Here is a 16,715-nt window from a genome sequence, read left to right as displayed (position 1 = left end):
GCCCTGCCCCTGCCACCAAGGACAGCAGGCAGATGGCACAGCTGCCCATGGGCTGCCCAGGGATGGGCACCGAGCTGGCCTGGCCCTGCCCCTGCCACCAAGGACAGCTCTGGCCAGGGCTGCAGCATCCACACCCCTGGGCAGCACCCAGACACAGATGGAAACGCACCGCAGAGCCTGGCACAGAGCTGGTGGCACTCCCCTGTCCCCAGGCAGCCAGGATGGCACTGCCAGGGCTCCTTCCAGTGCCCTGCTAATGAACTGCTCCATGTCCTGCCTGGCTGCATGCTGAGAACAAGGGGCAGAGCCAGGACAACAGCCATGCTCCCCACCACCCCTTATTAGATATTAGGGAGAAATCCCTCCCTGGGAGGGCAGGCAGGCCCTGGCACAGGTGCCCAGAGCAGCTGGGGCTGCCATGGATCCCTGGCAGTGCCCAAGGCCAGGCTGGACCTTGGGGTTTGGAGCAGCCTGGCACAGTGGAAGGTGTCCCTGCCCATGGATGTGTTCAAGGTCCCTTCCAACCCAAACCATTGCAGGACTGTGTGATTTATCATCTCATACAATCTCAGTGTGGCTGTGGCTGCTGTGCCCTTTCACTGCCGTGCCCCAGAGGTCACAGCACAGGCACAGCTCACCTGGGGACACCCAGGGACCCCCTCACCCCCTCCCAGAGCCCAGGCTCTGACCTGGGGCCTCTCAGATCCCCCAGCCCCTCTCACCCCCAGCCCCAGGCAGGAGCTCTCTCCCTGCTCATCCTCCCCTGCTCTTTAAAGGCAGATTTAGGGCTTTTCTGTCTCCTGGAGCCGCTGAGCCAACAGCCCTGGTGGGGAATTGTGCTCTGGCCTGTGCTCCCAGAAATCAAAGTGCTTTGTGCCAGCCTTTGATAATACACCCTGCTATACATTTTGATTACATTACAAATACGATTACTATTAAGCTACTATGGGTCTGCCAGGAATAATCCCGTGCTGACTCACTTCAGATGCCAGGAGATGCTGTGTGAAATAGCTGCTCCTGCCTCAGCCTGATTGCTGCGCTGCAAAGCCGGGCTGCAGGCTTTAAATACACCCAGAGTGTTTGGGAAATGAAATTTCTGGGACAATATTAAAATGTAATCCTCCTGGAAAGCATTGTCACCGTTCTAAAGGGCTCTGCTGATTCCCTCTGCTGGTTCCCACTGACGTGCACCTGGACATTCTCATTCACTGCTCCAGGGCTGGGCAGGGATTGCATTAAAGGTGCCCTGTGCCCCTCTGCACTCCTGACTCACACAAACCCAACCACACACCCATGGCAAAGTGGATTTCCTGCAGTCTGGATTAGGCTTCTCCCTGTGCTCAGGGCTTTGATCAGAGGAGTGAGTCCTGGGGAAAGTGCAGCCCTTTGCTACTGAGCCCTAAGGGATGCTGTGGGCACCTGAGGGGCTGGAAATCACCTCTGATGTCCCCACAGCTCCCTGCTGGACACATCTCAGGCCCAGCTGTTGTACATGACCCTTCCATGTCACACACACACATTTTGGTCCTGGGGGCACCTTTGCCAGTGAACTGGAGAAGGTGTGAGGCTGCCAAGGCAGAGAACACACAATTGCTATGGCAAGTGCAGTGATGTACAGAGAATATAAAATCCTGGAGTGCTTTGGGGTGGAAGGGACCTTAAATCCCACCCAGTGCCACCTCTGCCATGGGCAGGGACACCTTCCCCTGTCCCAGGTTGCCCATCCTGGCCTCGGGCACCATTCCAATCCATTTCCCAGAGTGTCAGGCTCCCCGTGCTCAGGGTGCCCAGCCCAGCAGCCCTTACCATGGTCTGGAAGCAGGAGTGCAGCTGGGTGAGGAAGGGAGGCTTCCCCGAGAGCGCCAGCACGCGCTTCTCCACCATGGTGCACTCCACGTCGTCGTCCTGGATCACCACGTCCTTCTTCAGGATCTTCACAGCATACAGCTCATCCGTGCCCTTCCTCTCTGCCAGCATCACCTGCAGGGGCACAGCACGCTGAGGGACACGGGGAGCTGCAGAGCCTCCAGCTGGAACAGCCCCAGCTGCTGCCCCATCACCCCGGCGCTGCCCTGAGGAGGGGCCAAAGCACACACAGCTGCCCAGCTCTCCTCAGGGGTTTGGCACCCTCAGGGTGACACCAGCACTGGGAGGGTGTCCAGAGGCTGAGCACAGAGCCCATCAGATTACAAGGTGGCAAATATTTGAGGTGGAAAAGAGTTAGTCTCTAGTGAATGGTAATAAAAAACCCCATGATTTTCTCCGCCTCAGTTTCCCCCTCCACAACAGTGAGCAGACCCCATCACGAGCTGGTTCATCACCCAGCCAAGGCACCTCTCAGCCAGCAGAACCCACCCAACCTCCCAGTTCCACCCAGTCCCACCCAGTGCAGGTTTATTCACTGCAGTAAATGGGATTCTTTGCTCCTGCTGGTGCCAATCCCTCAGTTAACCCCACCAGCCCAGCCAGACCTGTTACCCAGACCAGTTAACCCTGCCTGACCCAGCACAGGCTCCACAGCCTAAGCTGCTCCTTGGGCTGCCAGCACATAGACCCTCTCTGAAACCTCCTTTGGTTCCTGTTTTCCCTCCCTCACCCTCTCATGGCCTCAGACTGGAGTGCTGCTGGAAATGAATTGCTCTTCATTGAAGGAGCTGGCAGAGATCCTGCACGGATCAGGAACAGCAGCTCGGGGCTTTGGGGAATAAATTACATGAAGGCACCATCGATAGGGTGGAACTGAAATGTGCTCCAGGCTGGGCCAGACGGGCAGAGGACACATGAGTGGCTCTCAGGGTGACTTCAGAGACACCAGGGCCAGCAGAATTTACAGAATTTACAGAATTAACCCTCTGGTGTTCCAGCCCTCTGCAGCTCCACAGGCTGCCCAGGCAGGGGGCAGTGCCACCCTGAGGGATTTCACAGATGGCAGGTGTGGCACTTGGGGACAGAGGGTGGCAGTGCTGGGGTGGGACTCAGTGTCCCAGAGGGCTTTTCCAAGCTCAGTGACTCTGTGATTCCATTCTGGAACACAGCCTGGCATCAGGGATGGCAAGGCAGGGGACACAGCCTGGGGAGTGAGGTCTGTGGTGCCACCCACTTGTTTGGGTGCAGGGAACAGGGCACAGGGAACAGGGCACAGGGAATACAGAATAGGGAACAGGGAACAGCGCTTTGTGAGCAGCTCTGGTGCATTCCCAGCTCCAGGGGAAGCCTGGCTGTCCTTGGCACACTGCTTGTCAGGATTAGCTGGACTGGCACTGGGGCTCCTCAGTGCCAAGTGCTCTGGAGAAGGCTCTGCCATGGGGGTGTCAGGGACTTTGGGATGGGATTTATTCACCTGCTCATCCTTGAAGAGCCCTGGGTACCCAGAGCAGCTCCTTGTGATGTGGGAGGGAACCCAGCAAGGCTCAGGCACTGGCACCAGCTGTGGCTGCCCCTGGACCCCTGGCAGTGCCCCAGGCCAGGCTGGACAGGGCTGGGAGCACCTGGCACAGTGGGTGGTGTCCCTGCCAGGGCAAGGTGGCACTGGGTGATCTCTAAGGTCTCTCCCAACCCAGGGCAGTGCCTGTTCCTGTGCCAGGGCAGCAGACACAGCTGCCTCACACAGTGCCTGCACCTCTGCCCTCCCCTGTGGCTCTGCTCAAATGGAGCTGCCTTGGTTCATTGCCTCCATTTATCACCATTTTACACCCACTGAGCTTTACACGGCACCTCACACAGGTGCTAAAACCAGAGCTCATTTTAAGTGACAAAAGCAGAAGTGCTTTGGTTGCTCAAAATTGGCGGAAAAGAAGCAGTAACCACTGCAGAAACGTATTTTGAGGGCAAATTAAACCTGTTACCTGAGTGTAAGAGCATTACATACAATATCAGTTCTGTACAGACCTGCCTTGCCATCCACAGCCCTGTCAGAGGAAAGGTGACTAAAGCAGGGAGCCTCTGAGCTTGGCAGCTGCCTCTGCCCTGAGGGACCTTGCTGAGGACCTGGCTCCCTGCTTTAGGCAGGGACAGCTTGGTTGGGGTGCCCCCATAATGCAGAACCTGCTCAGGGCTGTCCATGCTGTGAGTGGGGCTGGAAACCACCCAGGGCTGCACTGCTGGGGCACAGCTGGGCTGGATTCCCATCTGTGTCACAGAATCCCAGCATATCTGGGCTGGAAACCACTCAGGGTTGCACTGCTGGGGCACAGCTGGGCTGGATTCCCATCTGTGTCACAGAACCCCAGAAAACCCTTAGGCTGGAAAAGCCCTCACAGCCCACTGAGTCCCAGCTGTGCCCGATCCCAACCTTGTCCCCAGAGCTCTGAGTGCCACATCCCAACACTCCTTGGGCACCTGCAGGGACGGGCACTCCAAACCTCCCTGGGCAGCCCCTGCCAGTGCCTGAGCACCCTTTCCAGGAAGGAATTCCTGCTGGTGTCTGAAGGTGCTCAAACCCCAAAGATCCAAACAGCCCAGTGCCCCTAGCACAGCCCAAAACACGGACAGGGACAGGGATGGGGGACAGGGGGAGCAGGGACCCAGCCTCGCCCATGCCCTGCCCTGCTGCCAGGTGTCACACCCAGAGCAGAGCCTGGAGTTCACCCTGGCACAGGGAACTCTCAGAGCCTGAAGGATCCCCCAAGCCCAGAGAGTCTCCAGAGCCTGAAGGTCACCCCAGCCCAGGGAACCCTCCCTGCCCTGGAGCCCAGAGCTGCAGCGCCCAAAGGCTCCACCCTGCTCAGCAAACAACACAAACCCCAAAAAGCCTGACGGCTCCAGAGCACCACAGATTGATCAGCTGCAAAAATATGAGCAAGCCACCTAATTTCCCTCTCCTCTATTTATAATACAGCAAAGCAAACCCAGGCTGGCTGTGCCAGGCGCTGCCTCCCTCTGTGGGAGCAGCTCCAGCCCCATCCTGGGCAGCCCACGGGGACCCCAGGGCAGCAGGGACACCTGTGTGCCAGGCTGAGCGTGCCAAGGCAGAGCACACAGCCCCACGCCCCTCTTTTCCCAGGCACATCCATTTCCACCCCCAGGCCTGGCTCGGGGATCTCCATCTGCCAGCGCGCGCGCTGGGAAGCAGATTGCATTCCTGTTTAACTTTTTATTGCTGCAGAAAAAAGCTGATATTTAACTTGATTTATTCCTGCAATATAGAGTATTTGTTTGGGAACGCTCCAGCATAAGGACTGGAGATATTCTGAGCACAGAGAAAGCAAGTTTGTCAAACTGGACAGCCACCGAGGGCAGCGTGTGGGCACTGCTGACCCTGGGGAGAGCAGAACGCTGAGCAGGACATCGGGGGTGCCAAAGGGTTAACAGAGACAGACAGAGCTCACTCCAACACTGTGGCTGCAGCCCCAGAGCTCTCCCCGCCAGCAGGGACTGGCAGCAGGCACAGGAGCAGGTGCCAGCCCAGAGAGGGAAGGACATGGTGCCAGCCTGGAGAGGGATGGCAGTGCCATGGGCACAGCCAGCTGCTGGGCACACCAGGAGCTGCTCTCCCTGCTCCAGACACCCCTGCCAGGCTCCTCCCGCACATCTGGCACCTCTGTTGGCACAGGAGGCGGGGCTGGGGCGGTGGCACCTGGGTGTCCCCGTGCCGGGATGCCCAGGGATGCCTGGCGAGGTGCAGGCACACGTGAGGGCGAGGCTGCAGCCACCCGGAGGAACCAACGTGCTGTTTTAATTAGCGCTAATTAGCATATTTATAACATGCTGTTCCAGGGAACAGTTTCTGTCACACTTTCCCTTATATAAGGCAGAGCTGGCTGAGGAGTTTGCTAATGTTGCTCAGATTCAGGGGGAGAAGGCGGCGGGGACACGGCACAGCACAGAGCCCCCAGATGCCAGCACGGGCTCGGGGAGGGGGCACAGGGGCCATTCCTGTGAGAGAGCAGCAGGGCAGGGGGCACAGGGCTGTCCTGCACCCCGGGATGCCAACCCACAGCACGGGGGTGCCGCAGACATCTTTTATAAAAATCCTTTCCTTGGGATTTCTCCTCCTGAGAAGCTGAGAGGCCTCAGGAACAAAATGTAAACAATGGTTATCTGCTGCTGTGGAATGCAACAGGTGCATCTGGGATTGGTGAAATGAAAAAAATGAAGGCTCCAAGTCACATAAACACCAGGAGAAGGAAATTCTGTTACTGCTCACAACCGGTCTGGGAAGTTAATTAAAACGTTCCCATATACTTGTAATTGTTAGAGAAGAAGAAAACCCTAACCAAATAAAAAAGAGCTTTAAATACACAGCTTATCTTCCCAAAAGGATGCAGTTTGTGGTGGTGTCATCAGACACCTATGGGGTTCCCTATGGGACACAGGGGAGCCAAGCTGGGCTCCCAGTGCTGTGATACCAGAGCTCCCAGTCCCACTGGGGCTGTTCAGTGCTCCCAGTGCCCCCATGGGTGCTCAGAGCACACACAGGGGAAGCTCACCTTCCCAAAGCTCCCTTTGCCCAGCACCATCAGGAAGTTGAAGTCCGAGAGCTTCATGCGGTCCCGGCTGCCGTTGTTGTCCAGTTTGGAGATGGCATTTCGTGTCTTCTCATCCGCAGCCTTGGAGCCCGTGCCAATCTTGGCTCTCTGCAGAGGGGGAGATGGGGCAGGGAGGAGAGCATCACTGGGGGCAGCAGGGACAGTGGGCATTGTAAACCCAGGGAGTGCTCCCCAAATCCCACCTGAGCAGCTTCTTCCCAGCTCAAAAGCCACCCCTGAGCTTTGGGAGCCTTTTCCATGGGCGTGATGAGCACCAAGAAAGGCTCTGCAGGAGCCACCAGCCCTGGCATGTGGCACTGCTCTGCTGCTTCCCAGTTAGCCTCTGCCAGAGAGCTGGGAATCACCTGTGGCCCTGGCACCCTGTCCCTGTGCCAGTGGGGCACTGCAGCCTGCCCTGCCACCCTGCCCCGTGCCCAGCCATCCAGAGCATGGCAAACAGCCCCAAGGATGCTCTTTTGGGGCAAAAACTGCCTCTGGCCCTTCCCATCAGAAAAAGAGGGGTGAACATAAACACATCAAGGTAAAACATGGGACCTTTTATCCAGCCCCACATCCATTGCTGCCCTGTGGTGTCTCCCATTGGAGACGTTCTGTGATTGCATCTGAAACTGGAGGGGATCTCAGAGGAAGCCACAAACCCATTTGGAACAGAAAGCCTCCTGAACAGAAAGCCTCCTTAACAGACAGACACACAGCCAGCCCCTCCTGCCCTGACAGACAGACACACAGCCCCTCCTGCCCCCTGGCCACCACAGCTGCCGCTCACAAAGCCCCATTTTGAAGCCCCATTTTTAGACCCCAGCCCCCAGCAGTGGCCGGTGCCCCCTGCCCAGGGCTGTGCTGATCCTGCTCCCCCAAAGGCTCCCAGGATTTATCCCCCTCACTCCCAGCACTGTGAGGCTGTGCTGGGCTCAGCCTAGCGTGAAATTCCATTAACCCGACCCCGGCGGCTCCATTTGGCTGCTGCTGTGGCAGCCCCTGCAGACAGCCCCTCCCGGGGAACCTCAGCCTCTGCTGCTGCCTCTAATTGCTTCTCTCGAGCTGCTCCAGGCTGCAGAACGCCCCTCTCAAGGTCACCTGCAGCCCTCAGAGCACGGGAGCAGCTCCTGCACTGCCAGCCTGAGCAATGGGCGCTTTCCACACCCATTGGGGTGACCCCGGCACGCCCCAGGCCCCAGCACACTCCACTCCTCATCCTCATCCTCACTCCAGCACCAGCCATGGCCCAGCTGAGGGGGATTCCCTGCCTTGACACTGAGTCCCTGCACAGGAGGAAAGTTGTGTATAAATAAGATAAAGAGAAAGGAGAGCAGGAGCTAACTCTCCAGTCTGTGCTGCAATCACAGAGTTCATGCTGAGAACCATAAGGGCAACTCTCTCATTTCTGCAAGGCTCATTGCATGTGGGTCTCCAGATGCACCACGCTCATTCCTGGGGTTCTGTGGAGGCTCCAGCTGCACTGAGAAATGGCCAATTTCTGCTCACTCAGCAAGGTCTGGATCCATCATTCAGCAAGAGCTGCCATGGCTTATTAGGCAGCAAACAGACATTTCTCCTTGGAGCCTCTGTGGGCAGCTGGAGCCTGCCCCACGTCCCTGCCCTGCCAGGGAAGAGCTGGCAGGGAGAGCCCCTTCCTGTGGGCATGGCAGGCAGTGAGGAACACCCCTGAGCCCAAGGAAAATCAGCTCACCTCAAACTTCTGCCTCAGCTCCTCGTTTCCTTCCTCTCCCTCGGGAGGCACGGGGACGTTGAAATACTCGCCCTCCTCCTGGCTCAGCAGCTTGAACCTGCAGGGACAGAGAGGGCACAGCTCAGGGCTGGGCAGGCAGAGCCCCCTGCCCCAGCACAGCTCTGCCTCCCTGTACAGCACCCAGGGGACCCTCCCAGGCCAGCAGAGCCCCCAAACCCTCCCCTGGGCAAGCCCCAGCCCCTCAGTGGTCAGAGGGATGGTTCTGGGTCCTTCTGTGTCCTGGGGACCCCCCAACCCGAGGGGTGCATCCCCTGCCTGCTGTGGTGGGCACACAGAGCACTGGTGTCCCTGCCAAACCACTCCTGACCCAAACCCACACACAAACTCATGTTTCTGGTGACTGCCACCCTGGTTTTTTAAGATTTTTCTAAGCCTTCTGATGCTGACATTCTTGTAGTGGGCTTTCTCACACACTTTCTGTAAATAACTCATTGTTTTGCATTCCTTTATGGAGGAGGAGAGAGTTGATGAGCTGTTGGTTTGACCAGTGTCATTGGAGAGGTGGCACTGTAACCCTACAATCCACTGTCACTTTTAGAAAACCATAAATGTTGGAGTCATAAAATAAAGTCCCCTTTTTTCTTCACCTTGAGAACAGCGGTGTAAGCTTGTGTTCTTTCATGTCCTGTAGTGACAGGCGACAGCCACGGGCACAGGCATGGGCAACGCCCTTCCAGCAGCTGCCCCACAAGGACAGCACATGGCACGTGCCAGGCTGGCACTGCCACCCTGAGCACACAGACAGGATGCTCCACAAAGGAGGAGGAAAGCTTCAGCAGCAATGGTCAGAAATCATGGGAACTGCACTCAGCTGGCAGGGTTTGACCCTGCTGGGCACAGCCCAGGTGTGCCCAGGCCAGGTGAACTGGGTGTGATGCCAGGGGCTGCTCCAGGACAGCCCTGCCTGCCCAGACTCTGCCCTGAGCTGGCTCCTCCATTAACTGCAGCTGTTTGGGTATGAAATATGGATCACAGCTCCTTCTCCTGCAGGCTATCCAGCCAGCACTGTGACAAGGAAAACCACTTAGATCTCTCCACTTCCAAGCTTTTTAACAGGCTGGGAGGGGCTTTGGGAGCTGGCAGTGCATGGCACACACACACACCCTGACAGGGACTGGGAGCTGGGAAGGGACAGCAGCTCCCTGCTGGCCTCCAGAGGGAGAGCCCTGCCCCATCAGGGCCTGGCAGGTGACCAGCACAATGCCACCATGTCACTGTCACCTTTTCTGAAAAATCCCTTCGCCAGGATTCCTGCTCCTGGGAAGCTGAGAAGCCTCAGAGAAAAATGAAAACATTAATTATCTGATTCACTTCTCCTGTGTTTTGCTGCTTTGGAATGTGGTTTGGACATTGTTTACCTTATGGTCATTGTTTGGTTGGTTTCGTGTGAATTGTTTTGACTTAATGACCAATCACAGCCAGCTGTGTCGAGGCTCTGGAGAGAGTCATAAGTTTTCATTATTATGTTTTAGCCTTCTGTCTGTGTTCCTCCTCTGCATTCCCCAAGCCCCCCAGGCCATGGAGGAGGTCACACAAAGGCAGTCCATGCCCTGGTGCCACACAGACACCCCATGGCAGCAGTGACCCTCAGCAGCCCCATCCATGGAGCTGGGAGGGTCCCTGGAGCAGAGGGCAGCTGTGAGGTCTGAGGGGCTGCCCCATCCCAGGCACAAACACCCTGGGCTGCTCTGTGCCCCTGCTGGTGACAGAACCAGGACATCTCACCATCCATCCACGCCGGACTTCTGCAGCTCCGAGATGCCGAAGGACAGGGAGCCCATGAAGTCGTTCCTGCTGGTCAGATCCCAGTCCCAGATCTCCACAGACAACCTCCTGTCCTTGTCTGCCTCCTTCAGCTGGCTGCAAGAGACAAGGGAAAGGGATGGCAAAGGGATGGGAAAGGGGTGAGCAAAGGGGATGGATGGCAAAGGGGATGGATGGCAAAGGGGATGGATGGCAAAGGGGATGGTTCCACCCTGAGCTGCTCCCTCACCCCATGCCCCCCACGCTCCACATGGACAGGGTGCAAGGGAAGGGATGGTCCCCAGGGCTGCTGGGGTCTCCAACATCTGATTTCCAGGGCACATCTGATCTCAGGGCACACCTGACCCTCACAGAGAGCACAGAGCTCCTGCCCAGACACACTCTGCTCTGAGCAGGGTCAGGGCAGAGCTTTGGGTGCTTCTGTGTCCCTCACGGAACAAAAGGAATCATTTCTCACTTGAGTCAGCTCAATGCCTCTGAGTAATTAAATCAGAGCAAATAAAGCCACGTCAATTCTTGGTGGTGAGAAAATTCACATTACAAATTTAAACGTTTTCCTTGTACTTACAATTTAAATGTCTCGTTCCACTCGGGATTCAGGGAGCACTTGATAGTTTTGGTCTTCTGTTTGCTTTCGTTTTTGGGGTCAGGGATTAGCTTAAGCTTCACGTAGGGATCTGACAAGCCATTAGGGTCCATAGGAACTAGGTTTTTAGCATCTCTTACTGGGGAAGAGAAAAAGGATTAAATTCAGCATTCCAGCTATAAAAATACCCAACAACTGACAACTTCCCTGCGTGCCAAGAGCAAGTGTGAAAATAGTGATTAAAAGCAGAATTAGGCTGGATCTGTGCAGACATGGGCATTACATGAGGAGCGACACCGTCAGCGCCGAGCACACGCAGCTCCCGTGCACGGGGGAGGCTGCAGGGTCGGCTCAGGAGATTATTTTTACTTTCTGACAGGCTGGTGTGTTGTTTGCTCTGGGCTTTAAGCAGTTTAAAGCTGATTTGTTTCCTCCTGGCCCCTGGGAAGCAGAGCTGCAGTGAATTGTGGGGGCCTGGGGCTGGAGCTCCCCTCGAGAGGTGGGAGCAGGAGCCCAAAGGCAGCACAGGAACAGCCACATCCAGCACCCAGCTCCCCCTGGAGCCCCCCATGGCCCTGGGGGTGCCAGGGGATGCCAGGGGCTCCATCCTCTGCCCGCTGGGCAGCACAGCCCAGCTCTGGGGCCAGCAGCTGCTCCGGGAAGCGGGAGCAGAGCGGGAAGAACAAACCTGAGGTGACTCAGCTGCTCCTAATTGGATTGCAGCTTGGGCAAATTAAATACAGCCAGCCTGAGCTGAGTCTCTTCGCCCAGATTAAGTCCAAAAAGGTCTGTCTGCCAGGAGAAGGATCTTATCTTCCCCCCAGGCTGAGCACAGATAGCAGAGATGGGAAGTCTGATGGGTCAGGATGGAGCCGAGCCATAACCTGGGGAAAAGCTGTTTGTAAGCAGGGGCAGAGCAGGGATCAGGCACAGAGGGTCCTGCCCTGCTGGGAGCAGCCTGGGATCCCAGCAGGACCCAGCAGCAGCTCTGTGGGGCTCACAGGGGCTCAGTGCACCCCCAAGCCCATGAGGAGGAGGAGGAGGAAGGAACTCCAGCTGTTTGTGCAGCACCACAGGATGCCCAAGGTACTTTCAGAGAAAAGGGTAAAACCAATTGCCCAGTTCCCAGCTGACCAGCAAGGAATTCCTGATGAGGCTGGGGACCAGAGAGCTTTGAAAAGCAAATTAAAGCCCCCAAATCTGCCATCTATTGCTGTCCTCCCGGAGCACTGCCCAATCTCCAGCTCCATGGAATCGAACTCGTGGCCAAAATTCAACTCTGTGTTTATAAACGAGCTCATTTATCAAAGGTGACAGCCCTGAAAGCAGCCTGGGAGGCAGCAGAGGTGTGGGAAGCGTGGCTGCCCCTCCATCCATCCACATTGGGGGGTGGCTGCAGCAGCCCTGGCCCTCCTGTCCTGAGGGTGGCACCAGGCAGGGATGCTGGCACAGAATTACCAACTCCTGGAGTGGTTTGGCTCAGGAAGGACCCTAAAGCCCACCCAGTGCCACTCTCTGGGGCTCCTTTGGTGCTGCCAGGGCATGGGGAATGATGCTCCCATTGCCTGCTGAGCCTGGGCTCCCCACAGCCCCACCTGAGCTCCTCCTGCCTCCTGTCCCCTCCCTGGCTGTAAATCCAGCATGGAAACGTGCTCTCAGTGTCCCTGCCCACCTGGGAGCCCCAGGGACAGCTCCTGGGCAGTGCCAGGCACAGGTGGCAGCACTGGGAGGGGACACAGAATGATGTCACACTGAGCCAATGCCTCACTGAATGATGTCACACCAATCCAATGCCTCACTGAATGATGTCACACTGAGCCAATGCCACTCTGCTCCGTGTGCCACTGTCCCAGAGCCAGCACAGCCTCTGGAGACCCATGAACAGCCCTCTGCTGTTTGTCCTTCTCCCCTTTAAGGAGCAGGAGAAGCCGTCCTGGCCCTGCAGTTAATCAGTTTATGCCCTGAAGCATGAGATTTGATTACCTCATGTTATTATCTCAGCGTGCAGACCTCAGAATTTCATTAATGGGAATAATTTTATCTATTCATTTAAAAAACCTGAAATGCTTCTGCTTGACCTTAAGAAACTCCCTGAGTTTTCAAGCAGAAACCAACAACGGAGTGAAGGAAAAATGAAAACGTGGAGTGGCACAACAGCGATCCCTCACGGCAGGGGAGCAGTGCTCCTCGCCAGCACTTATGGCATTCATCTGACAGCTAAATCTGATGTAAAACAGTTTTATACCTCTCACATCCTGACAGTTCTGTGCATCATTAAGAAGCAGTAACATCATTATTAACAGAGATGAGTAAGGATGTTATGATCGCGTTTAAAGCCAGCCCTAAATCACTCTGGGCTCCCAGTGTGGCCAAGGAGATGGCACTGGGGGCTCGGCATGCTCAGGGGGAGATGCTGGTGAGCCCTGGGTGTGTCTGGGGTGGGGGGCTCAGGGGGCAGTGCCCTGCTCTGCACACAGTGTGGGGACACTGCTGCACTGCCACTGTCACCTCTGTGCCAGGGTGAATGACGCCTGAATTTACTCTGCAAAGTCTGCAGCAGCCTCTCAATAGCAGCTCAGACAAAACCTCTGAATGGCTCTGGCAGCTGTAAGTGCAGAGCTTGGGGAGACACAGACACCCACGAGGCCCTGGAAAGGTGGGAGCAGATCAGTCTGACACACACCCAGAGCAATGGGGGCACGGGGGGCACCAGGGCAGGGCCCTTCCCCAGCTCCCAGGCCTTCAAGAAAAGGCAAGATTGATGCACTGCACAAACAAACCTCAGTGAGAGATTTCCTGGCTCTGCCACGCGGGGTTCCCTCTGATGGGAAATGAAAAGAGAGCCCACAACAAACCCGGTGCTGCCCTACAGGAAACCTGGTCCTGCCCCACAGCAAACCCAATTCTGCCCACAACAAACCCACTCCTGCCCCACAACAAACCTACTCCTGCCCATGGCAAGGGCTTGGTGCTGGATGGTCTTTAAAAAAAGCCATTCCAGGATTCCATGGATCTGCTAAAAACCCTCCCAAAACCTGGGTCCCTGCAGGGTCAGAGCTCCAGGCCCTCATCCCAGCCCATCACCTCTCCTGGCCCTCCATCCCACAGCTCTTGCTGGGAATTTGGAGGGGATGGAGCTTGGGCTGAGTTGCAGCTCTCATCTTCCAACAGCACCAGGATCCAGGGCAGGAGCACCCAGCATTCTCATTAACACCCTGTGAGTTAAAACAGCTAATTAATGCTCTGGTAAGGATGTATTTGTGCGCGCTCCTACAATGGGAAAGGCGCAGCACTCATTACAGCTGCATCTGCCCGGGCCGGTGATTATTAATTAACGCACTTCCAGCTCGTTTATCTAATCAGCATAATTGGTTTCAGTTTTGGTCACTGTTTTCCCTCATCAGGTGAGTAAAGAGGGAGGCTCAGGGCTGCCAGGGGGGCTCGGCTGGGCAGGAACTGCTGGGAACATCGGGAACATGGGCACAGGGACATCCCTGAGGGACGGGGAGGAGAACAGGGCATCCTCTGCTCCACACACACACACAGGGAGCAGCCTGGTCTAGCCAAAGATCTCCTTGCCCACAAGATTTGGAGGTGAATTTTAAGGTCCCTTCCCATCCCAAACCATTCCAGCACTTGATGATTCTGTGAAAATCTGTTTTCCACCGAGAGGAAAAGGCCAGACTTACAAAGAGAAGGGGAAACCCAGAGTAAGAGAGGAGGAAAGCGCAGAGCTGAGGAGCATCGGGCACACCCTGCAGGTTTGTCAGCTCCACAGCAGAAGCGGGATTGGCCGTGCCCGTGCTGCCGCCTGCAGGCACCGGGCACCTTCCCGCGGCACGGCGGCTGCTCCGGCTCCACGGACCCCAAATTCCCGGGGGAAAGAGGGGAACGTGGCCCCAGCAGCAGCAGCAGCAGCCCCGCTTTCCCGAGCGGTGGGAGCAGGGCGGGCTCACGGTGCTGCCTCACATCCCGCGGGGCTCAGGGGCTGCTCCAGCCCCCTGCATCGTCCTGCATCCTTTCCATCCCTCTGCATCCCTCTCCATCCTCCTCATCCCCCTGCATCCTTCTCCAGCCCCCTGCATCCATCCCCATGTATCTCCCTCATCTCCCTGCATCCATCCCCCTTTCAACTCCCCTGCATCCCACTCCATCCCCTGCATCCCTCTCTGCATCCCCCTCAATCCCTCTGCATCCCTCTCCATCCTCCTCATCCCCCTGCATCCTTCTCCAGCCCCCTGCATCCATCCGCATGTATCCCCCTCATCCCCCTGCATCCATCCCCCTTTCAACCCCCCTGCGTCCCTCTCCAGCCCCTGCATCCATCCCCTGCATCCCACTCATCCCCCTGCATCCCTCCCGTCCCCCACAGAACTCGCCCTCGCTGGGATTCCTGCAGGGAGCCTGCAAAGGGCATTTCCCACCTGCAATCTGCTCAGAGCAGCCTGGCTCTGCCCACTCCCCAGTGTGCCCCCTGTGCCCTGCCAAGGCAGGTCCTGCAGGGATTGTTCAGCTCGGGAAATTCCCCTCAGTCCATCCAGTCCAGCCCCTGCTCCAGCACTGCCCAGGCCAGCACTGTCCCATGTCCCCAAGTGCCACATCCATGAGGCTTTTAACTCCCTCCAGGAGGAAATTCTCCCAAAATCCACCCTCAGCTGCCCTGGCCCAGCCTGAGGCCGTTCCCTCTGCTCCTGTCCCTGTTCCCTGGAACAGAGCCTGACCTGGGGCTGTCCCCTCCTGGCAGGAGCTGTGCAGAGCCAGAAATTCCCCCTGATCCCCCTTTTCTCCAGGCTGAGCCCCTTCCCAGCTCCCTCAGGGATTCTGCAGCCCCTTCCCCTTCCCTGGCCATGCTCCAGCCCCTCGCTGTCCCTGTTGTGAGGGCCCAGAGCTACCCCAGGGCTCCAGTTGGTTCCCCAGCAGTGCCAGCACAGCCCTGGGTGGCTCCATCTCCCCAGGGCTGGGTGCCCACTGTGCTCTGGGGCCATCTGGGCTCCCCAGTGCCCAGCTCTCCTCTCCCAGAGCACTCCCACTCGGCTCTGGAGAGCTCAGCACGCTTCCCTTCCTTTCTGGAAAAGCCAACAGCTGACACGTTTGCACCAACACCTCCAGAACGGGCCAGAAATAAACCAGCCTTTCAAAGCCAGCTGAAGAGATGGAATCCAGCTGCACAGCGCGGGGCTGGGAGCTCCTCCCTGCCCCTGGGGCGGTGGGAATACAGCACAGGGAGCCCGCGGTGCCAGCAGCAGGGTGGGATCTGCACCCACCGGCATCTGATGGAGGCTGGAGAGAGCCACAGGATCAATGGGGCTGGAAAAGACCTCCAAGATCACGGAGATCTCCAAGATCACTATGTCCAACTTTCAGGAAGGTGCCTGGGAAGCAGGACTTGTGCAAACATAGCTCTGCCTGCTTCACTGAGGCTCTCCTTTAAGGACAAATCCAACAAAAAATAAAGTCCTCCACAACTTTTCCCAGTTTCTCATTAACATTTTGAACAACTTGCTGTTTTTCCTGAGAACAGCCCTGCTGGCTCTCGGGGGACACAAGCACCCACCAGAGCAGCACCACGGAGCCACCCCCATCCCACAGACCCAACCTGGGATGTCACAGCTCCCCCGACTGTGCCAGGATGTGGGAGCCAGGCTGAGGGAGAGCCAGCCCAGGGCAGGGGCATGGAGGAGGACCCGGGGCTGCCAGGGTGTCCCAGTCAGGGTCCCACCCACCCGGGGCACTCCACACCCCTGGCTTTGGCTCAGCTGGGAATAACCGAGACAGTTTGGCTGGGCTGCCTGGTCCCGTGTGGGCAGGAGCCCCTGCCCAGCCTGCTGGGGAAGATGGAACAGGAAAGCCTTATAAATATGATTGTCTGCAAAAGATTTTGAGAATATGGAAACTATAAGTGAGATTGAAATGAAAGCAAGCTTTGAGATCCCTCAGTTACTGAACAACTGGAAAACAATGGTGTGGCTGGCTGAAGGTGATCCCCTTTTGATGGAACAACACCCTCTGCTTGCAGACAGGCCCAAGGGTCAGAGCAGACCCTACAGCTTGGCAGAAGGGGCCCAAAGAGGAGTTTTTAGGGTTTAAAATGTAACACAGTATGGTAATGTAGTGATTCTTACAGGCT

The 16,715-nt window shown here is 57.0% G+C and overlaps 1 protein-coding gene across 5 annotated transcripts in view; it reads right to left on the bottom strand.

Annotated features, from left to right (window-relative positions):
- Nucleotides 1-16,715, bottom strand: part of PRKCB (protein kinase C beta) — an 83,453-nt gene that overhangs the window by 22,284 nt on the left and 44,454 nt on the right. For all 5 annotated transcript variants that reach the window (XR_010442062.1, XR_010442063.1, XM_064726299.1 and 2 more), the window contains 5 exons: nt 10,571-10,727; nt 9,964-10,098; nt 8,179-8,275; nt 6,429-6,575; nt 1,807-1,980 (listed from right to left, as the gene is read on the bottom strand). Coding sequence is in view for 3 of the 5 variants with exons in the window: in XM_064726299.1 (XP_064582369.1) it covers nt 1,807-1,980; nt 6,429-6,575; nt 8,179-8,275; nt 9,964-10,098; nt 10,571-10,727 (710 nt within the window). In the remaining 2 variants the exon portion in view is untranslated. The remainder of the gene's footprint in view (nt 1-1,806; nt 1,981-6,428; nt 6,576-8,178; nt 8,276-9,963; nt 10,099-10,570; nt 10,728-16,715) is intronic.

The sequence above is a fragment of the Zonotrichia leucophrys genome, chromosome 14 (assembly GCF_028769735.1).
Source record: "Zonotrichia leucophrys gambelii isolate GWCS_2022_RI chromosome 14, RI_Zleu_2.0, whole genome shotgun sequence".
Classification (NCBI taxonomy): domain Eukaryota; kingdom Metazoa; phylum Chordata; class Aves; order Passeriformes; family Passerellidae; genus Zonotrichia; species Zonotrichia leucophrys.
This window is presented reverse-complemented; position numbering and strand designations above follow the sequence as displayed.